The sequence below is a fragment of the Saimiri boliviensis genome, chromosome 3 (genome assembly GCF_048565385.1).
Source record: "Saimiri boliviensis isolate mSaiBol1 chromosome 3, mSaiBol1.pri, whole genome shotgun sequence".
Lineage (NCBI taxonomy): Eukaryota > Metazoa > Chordata > Mammalia > Primates > Cebidae > Saimiri > Saimiri boliviensis.
The window spans coordinates 140,415,660-140,435,391 of record NC_133451.1 but is presented as its reverse complement, the minus strand read 5'-3'; the positions used below and the strand labels follow the sequence as shown (position 1 = coordinate 140,435,391).

At 34.9% G+C, this 19,732-nt stretch overlaps 1 protein-coding gene across 1 annotated transcript in view; it reads right to left on the bottom strand.

The window, feature by feature from the left end:
* Positions 1-4,204: 4,204 nt before the first annotated feature.
* Positions 4,205-19,732, bottom strand: part of IQCM (IQ motif containing M) — a 405,329-nt gene continuing 389,801 nt past the window's right edge. The window contains 1 exon segment of the mRNA XM_039479166.2: positions 4,205-4,320. Coding sequence (XP_039335100.1) covers positions 4,205-4,320 — 116 coding nt within the window.

The following is a 19,732-nucleotide window of genomic DNA, read 5'->3' as shown; positions in this document are numbered from 1 at the left end:
GAGGTGTTCCATGAATTACTCCTTGTATTGCCCCAGAACTCGCCAAAATCAGGAAACTGAATCAGAAAGCCACCCCACAGCCACTGACCTCAGAACCTGACCCCTACCAGGAAGTGTACCAATAGGACAAATGCTCTGTGCTTGCCCTTTATCCCTACATAACCAAGCTCTAAAGCAAAGTTTTCTGTGAGGGCAAGGAAGGCCGAATAGCATTTGGTGTATTCCTATTATTATTATTATTACATTGAAAATGCATGTTTTACAATGCAGAAAATTAGCAGAATGTGCAGACTTATCAAAAAAAATTGGGAGACACACAAATTAAAATATCCAATATGGAATTTGTTTAACAATTCCAAAGCTTGGCAGTTTAAGGATTTATTCTAGAGAGATCTTGCAATCTTGAAGACAGCAGATTTAAATGCGCACATTTATTTGTTCAAAACTTTTAACAAATCTATTTAGAACTATTTTTCTTTAAGTTTTCTCTTTTTCCTTCCCTTGAGTTGTTTCCAAGTCATAAAAGAGAGGGAAAGAGAAGGAAAAGAGAGAGAGAGGTAATTCTTAATTCTTCAACCTATTGGAATAAAGTTAATAATTACTTCTGAGATGTAAGATGGTCATGTCTTATCACTGTTTTATTGGCCTTTCTTTTCTTGATTATTTACACAGAAAAATCTGGAGATGATATCATTTTGTGTCCCTCTCCACTGTTCTGGAAGTATTAGTTTCTGATAGCTTATTTCCCAAACTGAGAATTGGTCTTTTTTTTTTAATTTTTCTTAAGAAAAATGATTCTTATCAATATATTACTAAAAATTATTTACTTGACACAATTTATATTTGAGTAACAAAATCCAAAAATAAACAAAAATAAAACCCAGAGTTCTTTAATTTCCAGAAGGAAAAATCATCTATCGATAATTTTTCTAAAAATATATGTTTTCTTTATATTGATGCTAGCTGTTTTCAGGATTCCTGATGAATCGTGCAAAGGAATTAATTATCATGAAAATCTTGAAGAAACTAGGAAAGGCTGGATTGTTTGGAATATTTTTATGATAAAAATTTAAACCAGATCTATGACAATCTAAGTAAAGCTATTTAAAATATTCTTGTTTCCTAAAATAAAGAGGAATTCAACTAATTTTCTATGGCAGATATTGATACATTCTCTTCTTTGATACAAAGCTATGCCACATTTCCTAGACCCCGGAATTTAGAGGAAACCAGCTGACAAATTCTGCCCACTAGAATATGAGTAGAAGTGACAAGTTCCAAGTTCAGATGGAAGTGGCTTTCTCCACATTCTCTCTTTTTGCCTATTGCCTGGGTGCAAAGACTGCAGTGCTGGCCCTAAAGAATGAAACAAGAGTCCCTGCCTATTCACACTGGACTGTAAAGTGAGCAATGGGAATATTTGGATTGCTCTTTAAAGCTTTTAACCTAGCCTGCCTGATGTACATCTGTGAACAGACTGTGCTTTGGGAGAAAGTAGTCAACATAAAAATGTGATCTACATATTCAAGCTGCTTCATATTGGTGCAAAAGTATACTGTAAACTCAAAAGCATTTTACTAACATATTATTGTTATTAATATAACAATAAAAATATTAATAGTTACACAGAATTTAGTATTTCAATTGTGTTTGTGCTTGGGATGAAAGTTGGGGAAAGGAATGAACAGACAAGAAAAATCCTATTAAATTTGAATTTTCTGAGAAGTAGTCCATGTTACAGAACCAGAGAAGTTTGGCTTTCAACTATTCTAATAGTTGCATTGATTAAGAAAAATATAGATTTATAAAAAGATGTAATACATAAGTCATAGACAATTTAAAAGATGTAAGAAACCTGAATCTTGACCTTGCATTGTTTCTGTTTTTTTCCTTAATCCACTTTTATTTAATTTAGCTTAGCTATTTTAAAGATCATATTACTCTAGTCAGAAGCAGTGTTTTAAAATTCAGCTGGGTCACAGGAACTTTCTTGCCACTCCATTCTAATTTGCAGTTTTGCTATAATAAAAGCTTTAAATGTATTGCTACTGTCTAGATGTTTTATCTGAAACAAGTGTCCTTTGTAGTCTCAGAGGACTTTTCTATTTTATTTCCAGTAAATCAAAATCTGTGAAGAGCTTCAGTTCTTATTAAGACATACCCTTCACAGTTCAGTGATTGCCAACTGTGGCAAGCCATTGACAGTTCATTTACATATAAGTGATGACTTCCATCAGGTAGTTGGCTCAAAAACACAATGGACATTTAGAGCATATCCAATATTTCTTGTTCTTTGATGAGCACCAAGTGCCAATTTTTATATAGAAACTGACTATTGAAAAGTGAAGGCTTCTTTTCCATGACCTTACACCGTCTTCTACAGGTCTAGAGTGAAATATTGTCACTGAACTTAATGTAGGCTCACACCTCCAAAAGACATTCAGCTTGGTAAAAATCAAGGAGTCAAATGTCAAAAATCTGAAACAAGAACTATCACATTTTATTAAAGGAAAAGTGAACTTCCTCATCCTGTCCCAAACTGTCATAATTGTAACAATTTTTATATTTTTATAAAGTAATTTTGACATTATTAATTTTCTCTTATAAATATATTTACTACTTGAAATAGTGATTATACAATACTTATTATGAAATTTTATATTATTATGTAAGTGCCTTTCATTATAACTCCATGATTTTGCCCCTAATGTTTTTGGAAGAGCAGTGGTTGAAATCTAGCCAAATTTTTGTTCTAATTATATTTTAAAAAGGAGCAGGCTGACTTGTATTATGCTTATATTCGACTTGTGTAATTTTTTCCTTTTTTAAAAAGTGGTGCATTTTCTGTTTTTTTAAATATATAAACAAAAAATATTTCTATCTTTAAAATAAAATTCAATTATCAATAAGGAGAATATGAATAATTAAATTTCACATGTAAGCCAAATTCTACATTTTAGCTTTAGCTAGTAATCACTTACTCTCCCCACATCAAATGTTTTTCTGTTACAATTTTCTGGTTAGAGCTTTATCATGGTTTTTAGTTCATCTTAATTTTGGATTGGGTGAGGCCTGACTTAACATGATTCTTGTAATTGGCTTTTCTAAAAATTGCATAACTTGAATAGATATTCTTCCAGTAAACTTAATTGCATAAAACTAACTTGAAAGTTTTTTGTTTTTTTTTAAAACCAAAGACACTATTACAGAAGTAATTGATGCAAAGTAAAAACTGTGAAAACAATGGGACATTTGTCATGTAGTTCCCAGCTCTTTTCATATCTAGCTTCCATGCTATGCATAGGTTCTCTTCCTTCAGTCATTGTTCCTCACTTGTTTCTCTAATTCCATTCAAAACAGAAAGATGGTTAGATGAATAGATCAAATTAAATTCAAGATTCTTAAGAAAACTTTGCTTCAAATTCTTTCAGCATTGGGACTGGACATGGTGGCTGAGGTGGGTGGATAATTTGAGGTCAGGAGTTTGAAACCAGCCTAGCCAACACGGTGAGACCCCGTCTCTACTAAAAATACAAAAATTAGCTGGGTGTGGTGGTGGCATGTGTCTGTAGTCCCAGCTAGTCAGGAGACTGAGGCAGCAGAATCACTTGAATATGGGAGGTGGAGGCTGCAGCAAGACCAGACTGCGCCACTACACTCCAGCCTGGGTGACAGAGGCAAACTCCATAACAACAACAACAATAAAAATTCTTTCAGCGCTAAGGCAGATCAACTCAGAAATACTGTACATTGCTTCTTACTTTTTAAATTTAGAATGAGCAATGAGTAGGGAAAAATAATACCACGACTATACTAAAAATTAACACAGTTTCAAATAACCATTTCCCAAAAATGTAAGTGATAAAGGACAGTATTGTATACCAGATTCGTGCATTTTAGAAATAAAAAGTTTAAAGTTTCTTTATGTTATTTATTGATAATGGAACAACATAAATGATAGTCCAATGAAAGGAGTACCTGACACTATGCAAGTTCCTACTTCATTATGATAAAACAGAAGATCAAATGAATGGTGTTCATCCGGAGACACTAGAAATTACAGATGAACTTGTCAAAGTCCTTTATATATAAAAAGATTTTTATCCTTTCTTCCTACTGTTACAGAATTGATCCATCTTCAATGTTAACTTTTCTCTTTGGGTAGAGAGGTTTCACTATTGTAGGTAATAATATGTTAGTAAAATCATTCAACCTTTCATGACTTATAATGTTGTCTCATTTTCCTTTCTCTTATGGATCCAGCCACCAACTTTCCAACAGCCTGAATGTTAGCTCGTTTGAGTATTGGATGTCCATTCACTATAATATAAAACATACAGTTATATTAATATATTTTCAATTAATATGATAGTAATGTATCATGCTTTTAAAATTCTGTAAGTTACAGGAACTAATGATGGTTGTGTTTGAATATGCAAAAGGTTGGACTTGGGCTCATTTCCTTCAGGTGGAGTGTGTTACTTTATATATCATGCCAAGAGACTCAAAGTTACTATTAAGCCAAAGTGTTGAGGGAAGGGATGGGTGAAACTGGGTTCAACTAATATACAGAAGACCATCAGCCCTCTGTATCTATGGATTTCCCAGTAATGAATTCAATACCTATAGATAAAACATATTCAGAAAAAGAAATTTCACAAAGTTCTAAAAAGCACAACTTGAATTTGCTACACAAGTACTTTGTTGAATCCACATGAATGAAGAGGTATGAAGCTATTGTGTTAGGTATTATGTATAACCTAGAGATGATTTAAAGTATTTGGGAAGATGAGTATAAATTAAATGCAAATACTACCCAATTTTATATAAAGCACTTAAGCATCTGTAAATTTGCATATTTAAGGGAGATTCTGGAACCGATTTCCTACCAGTACTGAGGGGTAAACCATACTTGAAATAAATTAGATGCAACACATGTTTGCTTTTAAGACAAACGGTATGGACTTTTTTACATTACAGTGTAATCAGTTCTGATAATAATATTTAAATCAACATAAACCACTATTTGTATAGATTACTTGTATAGATCTATCTTTATGCATAAAATGACTTCCCAATTAATAAATAAAAGATATAGATTTACTGTGGCCACCATTATACACAGAAATAATTTACAGGTAAGGTAGTATATGTTTGCTATTTAGGTCCTATAGTTGTTATTAAACAAAAACATAACCAGCTGCCAAAAACCAGTTAAAGTTATAAGAAGAATAATAATCAATATGGCTAAAAAGAAATTAATGACTTGAGGTGTTATAAGAAATAAGGTATTGTTGCTGGGTTGATGTAGCTCTATATTGTTATTTGACAAAGAGAAAGGCCTTATAACAACAAGATTAAATTGGGCCACATTAAAAAAGGATCTGAATAGTCATTTCTCCAAAAAAGATATAAAAATGGACAACAGGTATATGAAAATATACTCATCATTAATTATCAGGGAATGCAAATCAAAGCTACAATGAGATATCACTTTAGACTCCTTAGGATGGCTATTATCAAAACATCTAGGATAACACATGTTAGCAAGGGTGTGGATACAACTTGTACACTGTTGATGGGAATTTAGATTGGTGTAACCATTCTAGAAAACAGTATGGAATTTCCTAAAGCACTAAAAATAAAACTACCATAAGATCCAGTAATCCCTCTTCTCAGCATATACCCAAAGGAAGTGAAATCATCACCTCGGAGAGATTATCTACACTTCCACATTCACTGGAACATTATTCACAGTAGCCAAGACATGAAAACAACTTTAATATCAAAGGACAAATAAAGAACTATAGAATATATATGCAATGGAATATTATTCAGCCTTAAAAAGAAATCCTGCCATTTACCACAATATAAGTGAACTTAAAGGACATTAAGAGAAATAAGACAGATAACGAAAGAAAAAATATTGCATGGTTTCACTTGTATGTGGAATCTGAAAAAAAAGAGTCAAACATACAGACATAGAGAACAAAATTAGTTACTAGAGGTGGAGGATGGAGAGGAAATGGGAGATCACAAAGTAGCAGATGTTTAAGATGAACAGTCTAGAGATATAATACACAACCTGAAGACCACAGGCAAAAAAATTGCCCCACATTTGGGATTCCCACTAAAGATCTCAGTGCTCTTGTGGTAAAAACAAAATAAATGGAAACAATGTGAGACAACAGATGTGCTAATTTGCTTCACTATAGTAACTATTTTACTATTTACACGTATCCCATTTCATCATCTTGTTTCCTTTAACAAACACAATAAAACATTTTTTAAAACTGACAAATTAGGCCACAGTAAGAGTATTTGCAAAAGAATTAGTAGTTTTCATTCCCAGTATGATCATAGGGAAAAGCAACCACAAATTAGTGTCCTAATCCTAATTTACTACAGTTACACTAGGAAAGCATGAGATATGCATACTAGTAATTGAAATGAGATCTTAGGATAAAATGCTTTCCTATTATGAATTGCTTTGATAATACCAAGCATATATTTCATCAAGCAAAAGATAGTTAAAGTATAGTATTACTCAAAGTAGCTAAAATAGAAAGAAATGTGAAAATAAGGGCCTGAGTTCATGTTCTTACACATTTCTGAGTGAATCCAAGATTTAGTACTCAATCTCAGTTTCCCTACCTTCAAAATTGGAGGTAGTACCTATTTTGTCTAGTTGTTGAAAGGACCCAAAACTATATATCAAAAGTCATGTTTGTAATAATACTTCATGAATGTTAACTCTTCAGTTGTCATGAATGTACCACACTAATGCAAGGTGTTAATAATAAGAGAAACTATTAATATGGCTAGGGTGCAGTTGTGAGGGTACATGGGAACACTCTACTTTCCATCCAATATTTCTGTAAACCAATATTTCTGTAGAAGTGGAATAATTATAATACTAAAAGCTCATAATTTAAAAATGGATGTGTCTGACACATTGTAGGTATTAAAAAATAGTTGCTGGATTATCTACCCTATGATATTATAAAATCAGCTTTTTAAAGAAATTTTGCTGACAATCATAATGTTATTTCAAAAACATTTAAATTAAAGAATAATTTCATTTAGGATAGATAAAAATATAAGTACACATAATATATCTTTAATCTTTCAAAATAAATATTCTTGACATTCATTTTTGTCATATGGCAGAATAGACTCAGAGAACAATTTTGATAAAAACAAGTCAAATCTTAATAATATGTTAAATGTATTTTAACTTCATTGCTAAGCTGGCAGAGAGGGAAGAAAATGCAAAAGCCAAAACCAAAGTGAAATCAGTAACCTTAGTAAATATTTGAAATGCAAGCCAATTTTTTTGGTTGTAGGTTGGTGATGGAGGATAAAGCATAGGATCCACCCAAAAGAGAGAGTATATCATGAGACCACAGTGGACAGCTGGGGTCTCGGAGGGCTGTGCCATCCGAGTGAGTCGAAATGAGAAAGAGAGAGATGTGGGTTGTGGAGTGGAGAGGGTGCAGGAAAGGAGGAAGAGAGGGAAAAATGAAAAGAACAAAAAAATGAAAAAAACCTAAAGAAGGGGACATCAAGGAAATTTCTCTGTTTCCATGAGGCTGAGTAGAGCAATCATAAATAACCCCAAAGGTGGCCCTTGGTTTGGTGTTCCAGTTCATGTCACCTGTGTGATCCAAAAATATCTCAAATAACTAAAATTTTTTGGTCCCCAAGAACAAATGAAAAACCTCTCAAGAGGGAAGTAGCTTCAACAAAGGCCTTTAAAATATGTCATAAAAATATTTTATTAACCCCTACTGTGTTACAACATATTTTTCAATGTAAAAGCAGTACCTATAATACTTGTATTTTAAAGTTATACAGATAGAAAACATAAAATTTCAACTATTAAAAATGTTAATGATGAGTTTAGATATAATTTAGCCTTAGATACATTTTTAATGGAAAATATTATTTATGTAAAAATAGCAATATTAGAAATCTAAGTTTCTAGATGTAGGTGGAATGCATGGTAGAAAGTCATTTTTATTGTAGATAATTAAGAAATAATCAGAAACACAACAGTTTTGTTTCTATTTCAATAATTTAAAGAATGGTTTTAAATGGTGAAAATGTTCGAATAAAATAGATAATATGCTGAATACATGATTTATAGGTTGTATTTTCAGAAATGGGACATTATTTTTTCCTCAAATGTTCAAAGTATGATTGTATCCTATGTTTTCTTTTAAATTATCTACAAATTTTTATATTCACAAGTCCATGTTATTATTTTTCATGCAATTTCCCTGACCTACTCAAAGTTATATATTGTTCTACACTATTGGCTACTTCTTGTGAATACTTTAAAATTAATCTTTGTAGAGAAAGTTGGAAAGAAAACAAACACAGAGAGTTTTGCAAAATAAAATAAGCATTTAGGTCATTGAGTATCTACTGAGTCCTGTTTGTTTAGATTCATGCTAAGTGCTATGGGGTAATATAAAGGACACTAGCTGAGACCTTTCTGGGTCTTTATTTTCTAATCAAAAAATAAGCAAGAGAGGAAAACCACTACAATTATTATGTTACTCATAATAACCTGGTTAAAAAAAAAAACAAAGTGAAAGCACTACCTAACACAGTATCAGGCTCTGCACATCAGAATGGTATCATAATCAGTATAAAGCAAAATATAGTTCTAGATGGAAATTAATATATTTAAGTATAGTAAGCCTTCTGTACCTCAATTCAACTAACTGTGAATCTAAAATATTTAGAAAATGCAAAAAAATAAAAATACAATAATAAAAACCAAAAATTTTAAAATGCAGTATAACACATATTTAAATGGCATTTACATCGTATTAGGTATTAAAGTAATCCAGAGAAGATTTAAAGTATCTTATAAAACATGACGTGGTATTTATGTTTTATAAGAAACATGCAAAAACTCATGGTATTTGCATAAATACTGTGAGCATCTGTGGGTTTTGGTATCCTCAGGAAGTCCCAGAGTCAATTCCCTGTGCATACTAAGGGACTTATGATATGGTTTGGCTATGTCCCCACCCAAATCTCAACTTGAATTGTATCTATCAGAATTCTATGTGTTATGAGAGGGACCAAAGGGGAGGTAACTGAATCATGGGGGCCAGTCTTTCCATGCTGTTCTCATGATAGTGAATAAGTATCACGAGATCTGATAGGTTTATCAGGGGTTTCTTCTTTTGCTTATTCCTCATTTTCTCTTGCTGCAACCATGTAACAAGTGCCCTTCACCTCTTGCCATGATTCTGAGGCCTCCCTAGCCATGTAGAACTGTAAGTCCAATTAAACCTTTTCTTTTTCTTCCCAGTCTTGGGTATGTCTTTATCAGCAGTGTGAAAACAGACTAATACAGTAAATTTGTACCAATAGAGTGGGACATTCCTGAAAAGACACCCAAAAATATGGAAGCAACTTTGGAACTGTGTAACAGACAGAAGTTGGAACAGTTTAGAGGATCCAGAAGAAAACAAGAAAATGTGGGAAAGTTCGAAACTTCCTAGAAATTTGTTGAATGGCTTTGCCCAAAATGCTGATAGCGATATGCACAATAAGGTCCAGGCTGAGGTTGTCTCTGGTGAAGATGAGGAACTTGTTGGGAACTGGAGTAAAGGTGACACTTGTTATGTTTTAGCAAAGAGACTTGTGGAATTTTGCCCCTGCCCTAGGAATATGTGGAGCTTTGAACTTGAGAAAGATGATTTAGGGTATCTGGCTGAAGAAATTTCTAAGCAGCCAAGCATTCAAGAAGTGACTTGGGTACTGTTAAAGGCATTCAGTTTTATAAGTGAAGCAGAGCATAAAAATTTGGAAAATTTGTAGCCTGAGTATGTGATAGAAAAGAAAATCCCATTTTCTGGAAAGAAATTCAAGCCAGCTGCAGAAATTTGCATAAGTAGCAACAAGCCTAATGTTAATCTCCAAGACCACTGGGAAAATTTTTCCAGGCCATGTCAGAGACCTTCATGGCAGCCCCTCCCATCACTGGCCTGGAGGCCCAGGAGGAAAAAGTGGTTTTATGGGCCAGGCTCAGGGTCCCTGTGTTGTGTGCAACCTAGGAACCTAATGTCCCTGCCGCTCCATCTGTGGCTGAAAGGGTCCAACATACAGCTCAAGCTGTGGCTTCAGAGGGTGCAAGCCCCAAGCCTTGCAGCTTCTGGATGGTGTTGAAACTGTGGGTGCACAGAAGTCAAGGATTACATTTTGGCTACTTCTGCTAGGTTTCAGAGGATGTATGGAAACTCCTGGAAGCCTAGGAAAAAGTTTGCTGCAGCGGTGAGTCCCTCATGGAGAACCTCTGTTGGGGCAGTGCAGAAGGGAAATGTGGGGTTAGAACTGCCACACAGAGTCTCTACTGGGGCACTCCCTAGTGGAGCTGTAAGAAGAGGGCCACCATCCTCCAGAACCCAGAATCGTAGATCCATCAACAGCTTTCACTCTGTGCCTAGAAGAGCTGCAGACACTCAACACCAGCCTGTGAAAGAAGCCGGGAGGGAGGCTGTACCCTGTAAAGCCACAGGGGTGGAGCGTCCCAAAACCATGGGAACCTACCTCTTGCATCAGCGTGATCTGGAAGTGATACCCTGGAGTCAAAGGAGATCATTTTGGAGCTTTAAAATTTGACTTCCCTGCTGGAGTTCGGACTTGTATGGGCCTTACAACCCCTTTGTTTGGGCCAATTTCTCTTATTTGAAATGGCTGTATTTACCGCCCCCCGCACCCCGCCCCTTGTATCTAGGGAGTAACTAGTTTGCTTTTGATTTTACAGGCCCATAGGTGGAAGGGACTTGCCTTGTCTCAGATAAGACTTTGAACTGTGAACTTTTGGATTATTGCTGAAATGAGTTAAGACATTGGAGGACTGTTGGGAAGGCATGATTGGTTTTTGAAATGTGAGGACAGAAGGTTTTGAGGGACCCGGGAGAGAATAATATGGTTTGGCCCTTTTCCCAATTAAATTTCAACCTGAATGTATCTCCCAGAATTCCCAGGGGTTGTGGGAGGGACCCATGGGCAGGTAACTGAATCATGTGGGCGGTCTTTCCTGTTCTATTCTTGTGATAGTAAATAAGTCTCATGAGATCTCATGGGTTTATCAGGGGTTTCCGCTTTTGCTTCCTCCTCATTTTCTCTTGCCACTACCACATAAGAAGTGCCTTTCAACCTCCTGATTCTGAGGCTTCCCCAGACAAGTAGAACTGTAAGTCCAACTAAACCTCTTTTTCTTTCCAGTCTCGGATATGTCTTTATCAGCAGCATAAAAACAGACTAATACAACTAATGTAGTTATATTTAATGCTAACATATAGCAGAGGTCCAAGCTTGAATATAAGTTTTGTGTACTTTAGAATTTCACAAAGGGGTGCATCCAGAACACTGGTGGAACAAATCCTCTAGAGACCTCTGACTCACAAACCTTCTTGGGGAAAAACTTTTAATAAGAGAAGAGCGAGCTGAGTATTTCAGTCTTGATCAAATAAGACAATGGCAGTAGGTAGAGTTGGATGATTTTATGTACTCTGGAACGCCTCTTGCTGTTTTGCTTTGATTATCCACTCTCCTCTTCCTCACCTTTTTGTTCCCTAAATGGGTTTTGTATGTTTTGTGAGAGAGGTAACGAGTAGGAAAATGGAAGTAACCAGTGGAAAATGAAAGTAACCAGTAGGAAAATGAAAGTAACTGAAAAGCTATCCTCTTAAACAATGTCCTGGGTTGCTGAGAGCACAAAGCATCTGGGAACTGGGATCAGGGTATCTATGGTAGAAAGGTCAGGGAAGGGGCTTCTGCCTTCTGCAGGTTGACCTGAGCCCAAGTGGAATCACCACAGCATGGCCTGGACAAGTGCTAGTGACAACAGCAGCAGCAAGATACTTCCATCAGGCTTCTCGAGTTTCAGAGTGACAGCAGCAGACATCACTGCAATGTGGGCAGAGTGAAGCAGGGTGGGTCTGGGAATATGGAATTCCATGTTGCAGCCTAGAATGACATATTTATAAACCCACAGAAGATATCCAAGGAGAATCTGCAGAACTTACTGCAGTTATTGGAACTGTTTTCTTAGACAGAGTGATTGTGATCATTTAGTGACTATATATGTATTTACATATACATACATACGTGGTTATGTAGTTTGGAGATTGTTTTGAAATACTATACATTTGCTTTCCAGTCCTCACTGCTCCTAGCTCCCAAGTCTATCTTCCAGGCATTAGTAATGGCTTCCTAGGGGGTGACTGAAAACAAATCATCTCATTTCTTATGTTTATCAATTTTAAAACATAAAAAATGTATAAGTTGCTAATAAATATTATATTCTGAGTTTTTAAATAATGAGGTCCTTTTTTAAAATAATCCTCAAACATAGAAAACATATAGCTATTTAACAAACATAGCTATTTATATTGAAGTGAATAATTTTGTGTCATTCCATTTATTCACTGCACTCAAACAGAAAAATTCAAAAACAGAGAAGACAAGTGCATTTCAAGAAGGTTTTAAAACACAAAGCATGAACAATACTTTCAAAAGTAATGCTTGTACTGGAATAGTATGACTTCATTCAGAATGAATAGCATTCTTAGGATCCAAAATACCAGAACCTGAAGAATTTAACACATAGAGACATATGGTAAAGAAGATTATGTAATGGTTAAGAACCCTCTCCAACCTTAAGGAAATAAAAACTGAACTGGAAGATTGGCGGAGGAACAAAATAGAAGAGATTTATGAGATCCTGAGCTCTGGTAAAACAGCCAGGCACCCACTCCCATTATGCCTCACGTTATAGAAATAGAAAGAAAGAAATTTCAATGATAGAAGTCACATAAATGTTTTGGGTAAAATCAGGAGTGCAGGGGTTTTGTTGAAGGGGGCTATAGCAATATCTCTGGGCAGTGTCTAGATGATAGTTCTGCAGCCTTAAAGAACAAATCAAATCTCAAGGTGGTATAAGGAGAGCTACTGATACTGCTGAGATTCCCAAGGGGGTATGGAAATTCTGAGAAGGCTGGCTGACTGGAAAATGTCTAAGGTCAGGATAAGAAGAGAACAGAGTATATTCATTCAGTTACTGGAATTATAGCAGATATTAAGAATGAATGCCAATTAATGGCTCCTAAGGTCCAGGTGGCATGATTTATGCTACAGAGGCGGCCAGCAAGGAGAAGAGATTTCATTGAGGATGTCTGCATCAGATGAAAGGAAATGAGAGAGCAGGCTTATTAACAATGGGTGGCCAGTCACAGAGTAAGTAGGAATACAGATGACATATATAAATAATAAGAACATCATAAAAAGTCAAAAGGCAGCTTATAGAATATTGAAATAAGTCAGTCTGATTATCTACAGGAAAATGTTTTCTAAATGATATACTTGAGCATTAAACTCTATACATTGTGGAACCTGGAAATAAAAGGTTAATCAAAAGTGATTTAAACTTAGTGAAGAGCAGGGGGTAGAAAGGAGCTGACCTAAGTAACTCTGGAAATCAGTGTTTTGATTGGAAACTGGAAGGTAAAGACAAAATGCACATGGATACAGATGGATGGATGTATAAATAATTACAGATATGTTTACAAATATTGGCTTAGTAATTATAAATATATTTCCTAGTTCTAGCCTCTGAGAGGACCTGGAAACAGTGACACTTCAGTAGCAATGAGCACATCCAGTTTCTAAATACTATTTTCCAAGAAAAGAAACCATGATTCATTGAATAAATGGATGATTCCGGGGCTGGGATAGTAACAATACAAAACATGCCTGCAGAATCGTGTAGTGCCAGCAAGTAAAGAAATGCAGAAAAGACAAAAAGACTGGGACATGTCAAAAAGACACAGGAGCGAACCTGAAATAGCTCCCAAACTTAAAACTGGAACAATTGGAGTAACAACAATAACAAATATAATATTAGATTAGAATTCTAAGTATAAAAGAAATATACATAAATATGTATTAGTATAAATAAATAAATGGGGAAGAAAATTTTTATTACATAAGAATTTTAAAAATTTTGATATATACTCCCACATCTAGAAGAAAACATTAATTCCTGCCCACTACCCTCACCCTTTGAGTGTGAGCTAGACTTAGTTACATGCTTTCATAAAACAGATTATGTAAAGGGAAGCGGTAGCTTTGTAATGGAGAAATCTGACCAAACAAACAAAAAAAAAACAACAAAAAAAAACTTTGGCCAGGCAATCAAAGTTAATATCATTAATCGTAAGTCATATTGATAGTATATTCCCACTCATATGATGAGGCCACTTCACCTCTGTGATACTCTTTCCAAAAACTTGTAACCCCCATATATCAGACAAATCCAAATGAGAGACATTCTACAAAATACCCAGTCAGTAATCCTCAAAACTGTCAAGGTCATGAATACAAGGAAATACTGGGAAACTGTCAAGCCAAGATGAGCCTAAGAAGACATGACAAGTAAATACACTATGGAATTTAGAATTGGGTGCAGGAATGGAAAAAGGATATCAGTGGGAAAAACAGTGAAATCCAAATAAAGTCCATAGTGTGATTAATTGTAAGGTACCAATGTTAGTTCCTTAGTTTTCATAATTGTACCACAGTTATCTCATAGAGGTTAATAAGAGAAGTGGGTGAGGGAACTCTGTATTATCTTTGTTAAGTCTTCTATAAATCTAAAATTATTCCAAAATAAAAAGTTTATTTAAAAAGTGGTACCAACTTTTTACTATATAGGAAGACTATCACTAGTAACCCACATATTAAAGCAAAATAATAGAAATACAAAAGAAAATATCATAGCTCTCATAAAAGAGTACTGACAGTATAGTGGCTGATGCTAGACTTTTTACACCAGTTTGTGAAAACCTAGGGTATAGTTTTAAATATGTTTTAGAAACATAATGGCAACATATACTATTTATGGCATTTAGATAGAAAGTTCCCTATTTTAATCCTCTTTCTAAGCGAAATCGGTCTACTCCTCCATGATCCCACCCTCAAAACTTCCCATATCTGTTTTCATTGAATGCTTTCATCCTGCTTGCTCCATTGCCTGTTTCTTGGCCATCCTTCAACAGCAGGTTCAAGTTCATGTCTGCTTGATGAATTCCCAGGCATTAGTAACAACTTTGTCTTCTAAATTCTCTAATCTTTTTACTCTATGTCAATGTTTACCACTTTTAATATTATATTTTTCATTGTCCTCAAAAAGAGAGTGGAAAGCCCATTAGCTTAGAAAATACAAAACAGCAAAAAGAACTAAACCAAACAAAATAAACAAACAGAATAAGCTACAAGAAGATTTAGGGTATGTATTAATATCTGTAACTTACTCTAAAAAGCATTTTAAAAAAAGATATGGTTTGATGGATGGATGGCAGAATGGATGTGTTCCTCAAAAAGTTCTTTCAAATTTCCTGTATTATGTTCGCAATAAAATGCAGGGGGAAAAATACAAGAAGTTCAAAAATATTTGAAATATTGTATATTTTTTCAGTAGGAAAACAGGAACTGAAAAACTAATAATGATTAGCAACGAGACAAACTAATACAACTAACCATGAGAATAACTGCCATTTAATGTACTTAATCCTGTGCAAGGCACTGTGCTGAGTGCTATACTTATATTGTCTCAAGTTTTCTGTTTATAAATACCTGATTCTATCACTACTATTATGAGAAACTAAGACTCCTATTAGTAACATGTTTCATTGACCTGTAGACAAGTCTTGATCCATGTATGATTTCAGAGATGTTTATAACAACTCATTGGAAACCATAGCATTATTTATATCACTCATTTTTTAAGGAGTTTCATGCTACATTGTATTGTTGTTTGCCTTATTATATCTATTCCCTGTATACAAACAAAACACCAATAATTCACTTCAAAACAGAGGTAATTCACTTCTGTATATCACTACACTAAACTCTAAGAGAGTATCTGTCTTATAGATAAATGAGTGTTTAGTAAATATCTGATAATGCTTATTTTGTTTTACAGAAATTACATCATACTTCAAATTTTGATTTATTCACTCAAGAGGAATTTCTTAAAATCCATCCAAGCCAAACAGTGTAGCTCTAATTCATTAAGTTTACATAGTATTCTATGATATGAATGGGTCATAATATTCCTTTACTGATTAACATTTTATTTGTTTTCCAGTTTTACCAACTAAAAATAATGCTACAATAAGCATGGTTGTTTATTCACTATGCTCATATTTCCATGTGATAGATTTCCAATATGAAGTGCTGAGTGAAAAGTATGTATCATATTAACTTGAATAGATATTACTCAGTTGCTATCTAAAACTCTATGAAAGTCATATTTTTACCGGCAATGTGGAAAAGTGCTGTTTTGCTTACAACCCAGCCAGCAAGAGAAGTTACTGCTTTATTTTCCTTTGTTTTATTTTTGGCCAATCTAAAAGCTGTTAATCTCACTGTGTTTCTTCACCTACTAGTGATTTTGAGCATATTTGCATGTATCTGATAGCTGCTGCACTTTTGCTTTGTGAATGGCTCCTCAATATCTTTTGCCTGTTTTGCTATTAGATTGTCCCCTTGTTCTCTATTTTAAACAGTGCATTGTATCAAACCTCTGCCTTCTAAAGTACAATTCCCCTTCAAATTATTTTTATAGATTTGTTTATATTACTTTTTCACATACAAGTTTTGAAATGTGTATAAAAACAAAGTCCTTTATCTTCTCTTTTATATTCTTTATTAAGAATATATTTCCTGTTCCTAAACTGAATATGTAGCTCTCTAGATTGGCTTCCAGAGTTTTTATTAATTAAATGATTAATTATTTGGGACTTGTTGAATTTTATCAATTACTTCTTTTAGTATTCAGTGGTAATATTATATGATCATCCTTCTTAAACATATTGATGTTATAAACTATGACAATAGAATTCTTAATATGGTATCATTCTAAAATAGAATGTATTTGGCCTTAGTATATCCTTCAATAGATGGCTGGACAACTTAACTTTTCTCTACATACTCAGTATTCATGACTGCTAAGGCAAAGAATATCCAACCATTTCCACCTTGTTAGAAACCTTTGGTTCCTTCAGGCTCAATTATAACAAATGTACTTTCAGTTAAGAGCTCTGCAGCAAGGTTTATATAAAAGTGGCTGGGGCTGTTTCTATTACCTGGATCTCATTCTCTGCCAGCAGCTAAGAGGTGAGGCTTCCAAGAAGCAAGGACATAAGAGATGAAAATACAAGAGCAATTTTAGCGTTTTCAATTTGAAATTCTTCATCATATTACTTTTTTTGAGGCTTTAAGGGAAATGATTGGAAAATACAGGGTAATAAAAGCTAAAGAGATTAAAGTCAATGTGAAAGGCACAAATACATCTATTTTTTTGAGATGGAGTGTTGCTCTGTTTCCCAGGCTAGAGGGCAATGGTGGGATCACAGCTCACTGCAACCTCTCTCTACCTCCCGAGTTCAAGTGATTCTCCCACCTCAGCCTCCTGAGTAAATAGGATTACAGACACACGTCATCATGCCTAGGTAATTTTTGTATTTTTGTAGAGGTGAGGTTTTACCACATTGGCCAGGCCAGTCTTGAACTCCTGACCTCAGGTGATCCTCCTGCCTTGGCCTCCGAAAGTGCTGGGATTACAGACATGAGCCACCATGCCTGGCCAGCACAAATACAATTCTCTGAGCTGACCAAGATCCTAACATTCCAAACAAATATTAGATTATCATAAGGAAGAGGCCCACCTAAAAAAGACATTTTTAAAACCTAAAATAAGGTATACAAATGCATTTTACCCCAAATGTTCTACATTACTTGGTATATTCCTTAATCTTCATTTGTTTTACAGCTTGTCATAAAAGTGGAATAGCATTACTATGATGATCTACCAGAAAATTCTCAAACAAGTGCTTAATTATTTATTTCATTTTAACCATATTAGGACAATAGCAGTGAAGATTTGAATTGCCAAATTGCCTGAGAAGAAATAATCATAAGAAAAGTAAAAAGTATTCTGATATATGCGTGCAATGAGAAAGAGTAAAGAAGGTTCAAACCATCTGTGCTTATAATCTTTTGGGTTCTAACTGAATCCAAATGATCTTAGTAATGGGATTTAGTTAACAACGCTTAATAGATAAACTTTGCAAAGCAGTATCTCACCAGAAAGTGATAAAAATCTGGCAGTATTTTTAAAAATATTAATTTATTCTTATTCATTCATTTAGGAGACAGGGTCTCACTGTAGCTCAGTCTGGAGTGCAGTGGCACAATCACGGCTCACTTCAGTCTTAGTCTCCTCGGTTCGAGGGATCTTCCCACCTTAACCTCCCAGGTAGTTGGGACTACAGGCTGGGGCCACCACATCTGGAAAATTTTTTAATTTTTGTAGAGACAGGGTTTCCCTATGTTGCCCAGGCTGGTCTCAAGCTCCTGCCCTCGGGCAATCCTCCTGCCTCAGCCTCCCAAAGTGTTGGAATTATAGGTGTGAACCACCACACCCTGCCTGTAGTAACATTTTTAGCATACGATTTATGAGCATGAATGTTGGAATTAGTATGACCAGAGTTCAAATACTGGTACTTCTACTTAATACCTCTATGATCTTAAGAAAGATGAACTTGCATTTCTTCATCTGTAAAATGAAAACCACAGAACCTACTTTCAAGGATTAATATAGGAACTTAAAGAGAAAATATACATAAAGCACTTGATTTGGATTTGAATATATAATGATTTTTCAATAAACTTTAGCTATTATTACACATACACACACACACGCACGCGCACGCACACACACACACACACACGCACACTAAACCTAACATATAAGGTTTATTGAGTTTTTGTAAAAAAGACTGTGTTTGCTATGTGAATGCACTTACAGACAAGCAAACAACCCTCACTTCCAGTGAACCAACCACCAAGTTGTTTTCCCTAACTTCCCTTTAAATTTGTTTCCCTGTAGATATGTTTCTGTTTCTACCACTGATGTGTCAACATTCAGATGTGTAGACCACGGAAATACATAATTCTCCTTACACTCTGATAGGTCTCCAACACACAGCCCTACTCTTCCACCTACACACACAGCCCACATTAAATTCTAGCAAATATGTATTTTTATTTTGTTAAGTCTTTATAGATAAATCTATCTAGTGTATCTAAGAGATAACTAACACACATCCAATCTTTCTACCTTCCCACCCTTCCCTTCTTACATGAGCATGACTGAAAATATTGTAAGACTCAATCAGGGGAATTTCTCTAATTTCCTTCTCTTTAGACTCAGAAGTTAGTCAATGACAACTTCTAAGTAAACATAGTTATTAAGGTGAGTATTTAATGCCTTACTGAACAGGGCCTACATCATGGAAGGTCTTGGAACAGCATGTGTTTATAGGGTAAATATGCTCAGAGTTGTAAATTACCATGTCACCATTTGTACAGATGTCACCATTTGTAACATGTAAACAAATGTGGGGCAACTTTCTATGCCAATGCTCTGGCGTCTAGGTGTACCAGGCCTGAGAAACACCTAATCAACTCTGCCTGTGATCCACTGCCACACTGGAAACAAATAATGAAGGTTCATTTACAATGTAATACCGAGGCTGGCTCTGAGTGTCCTCTGATCAGGATGGAAAAACCCACCTATTTTCACCAATAAGTACTTTGTTTATTAACTGTCCACCTCCAAAGGGCTCAAGCACAACTG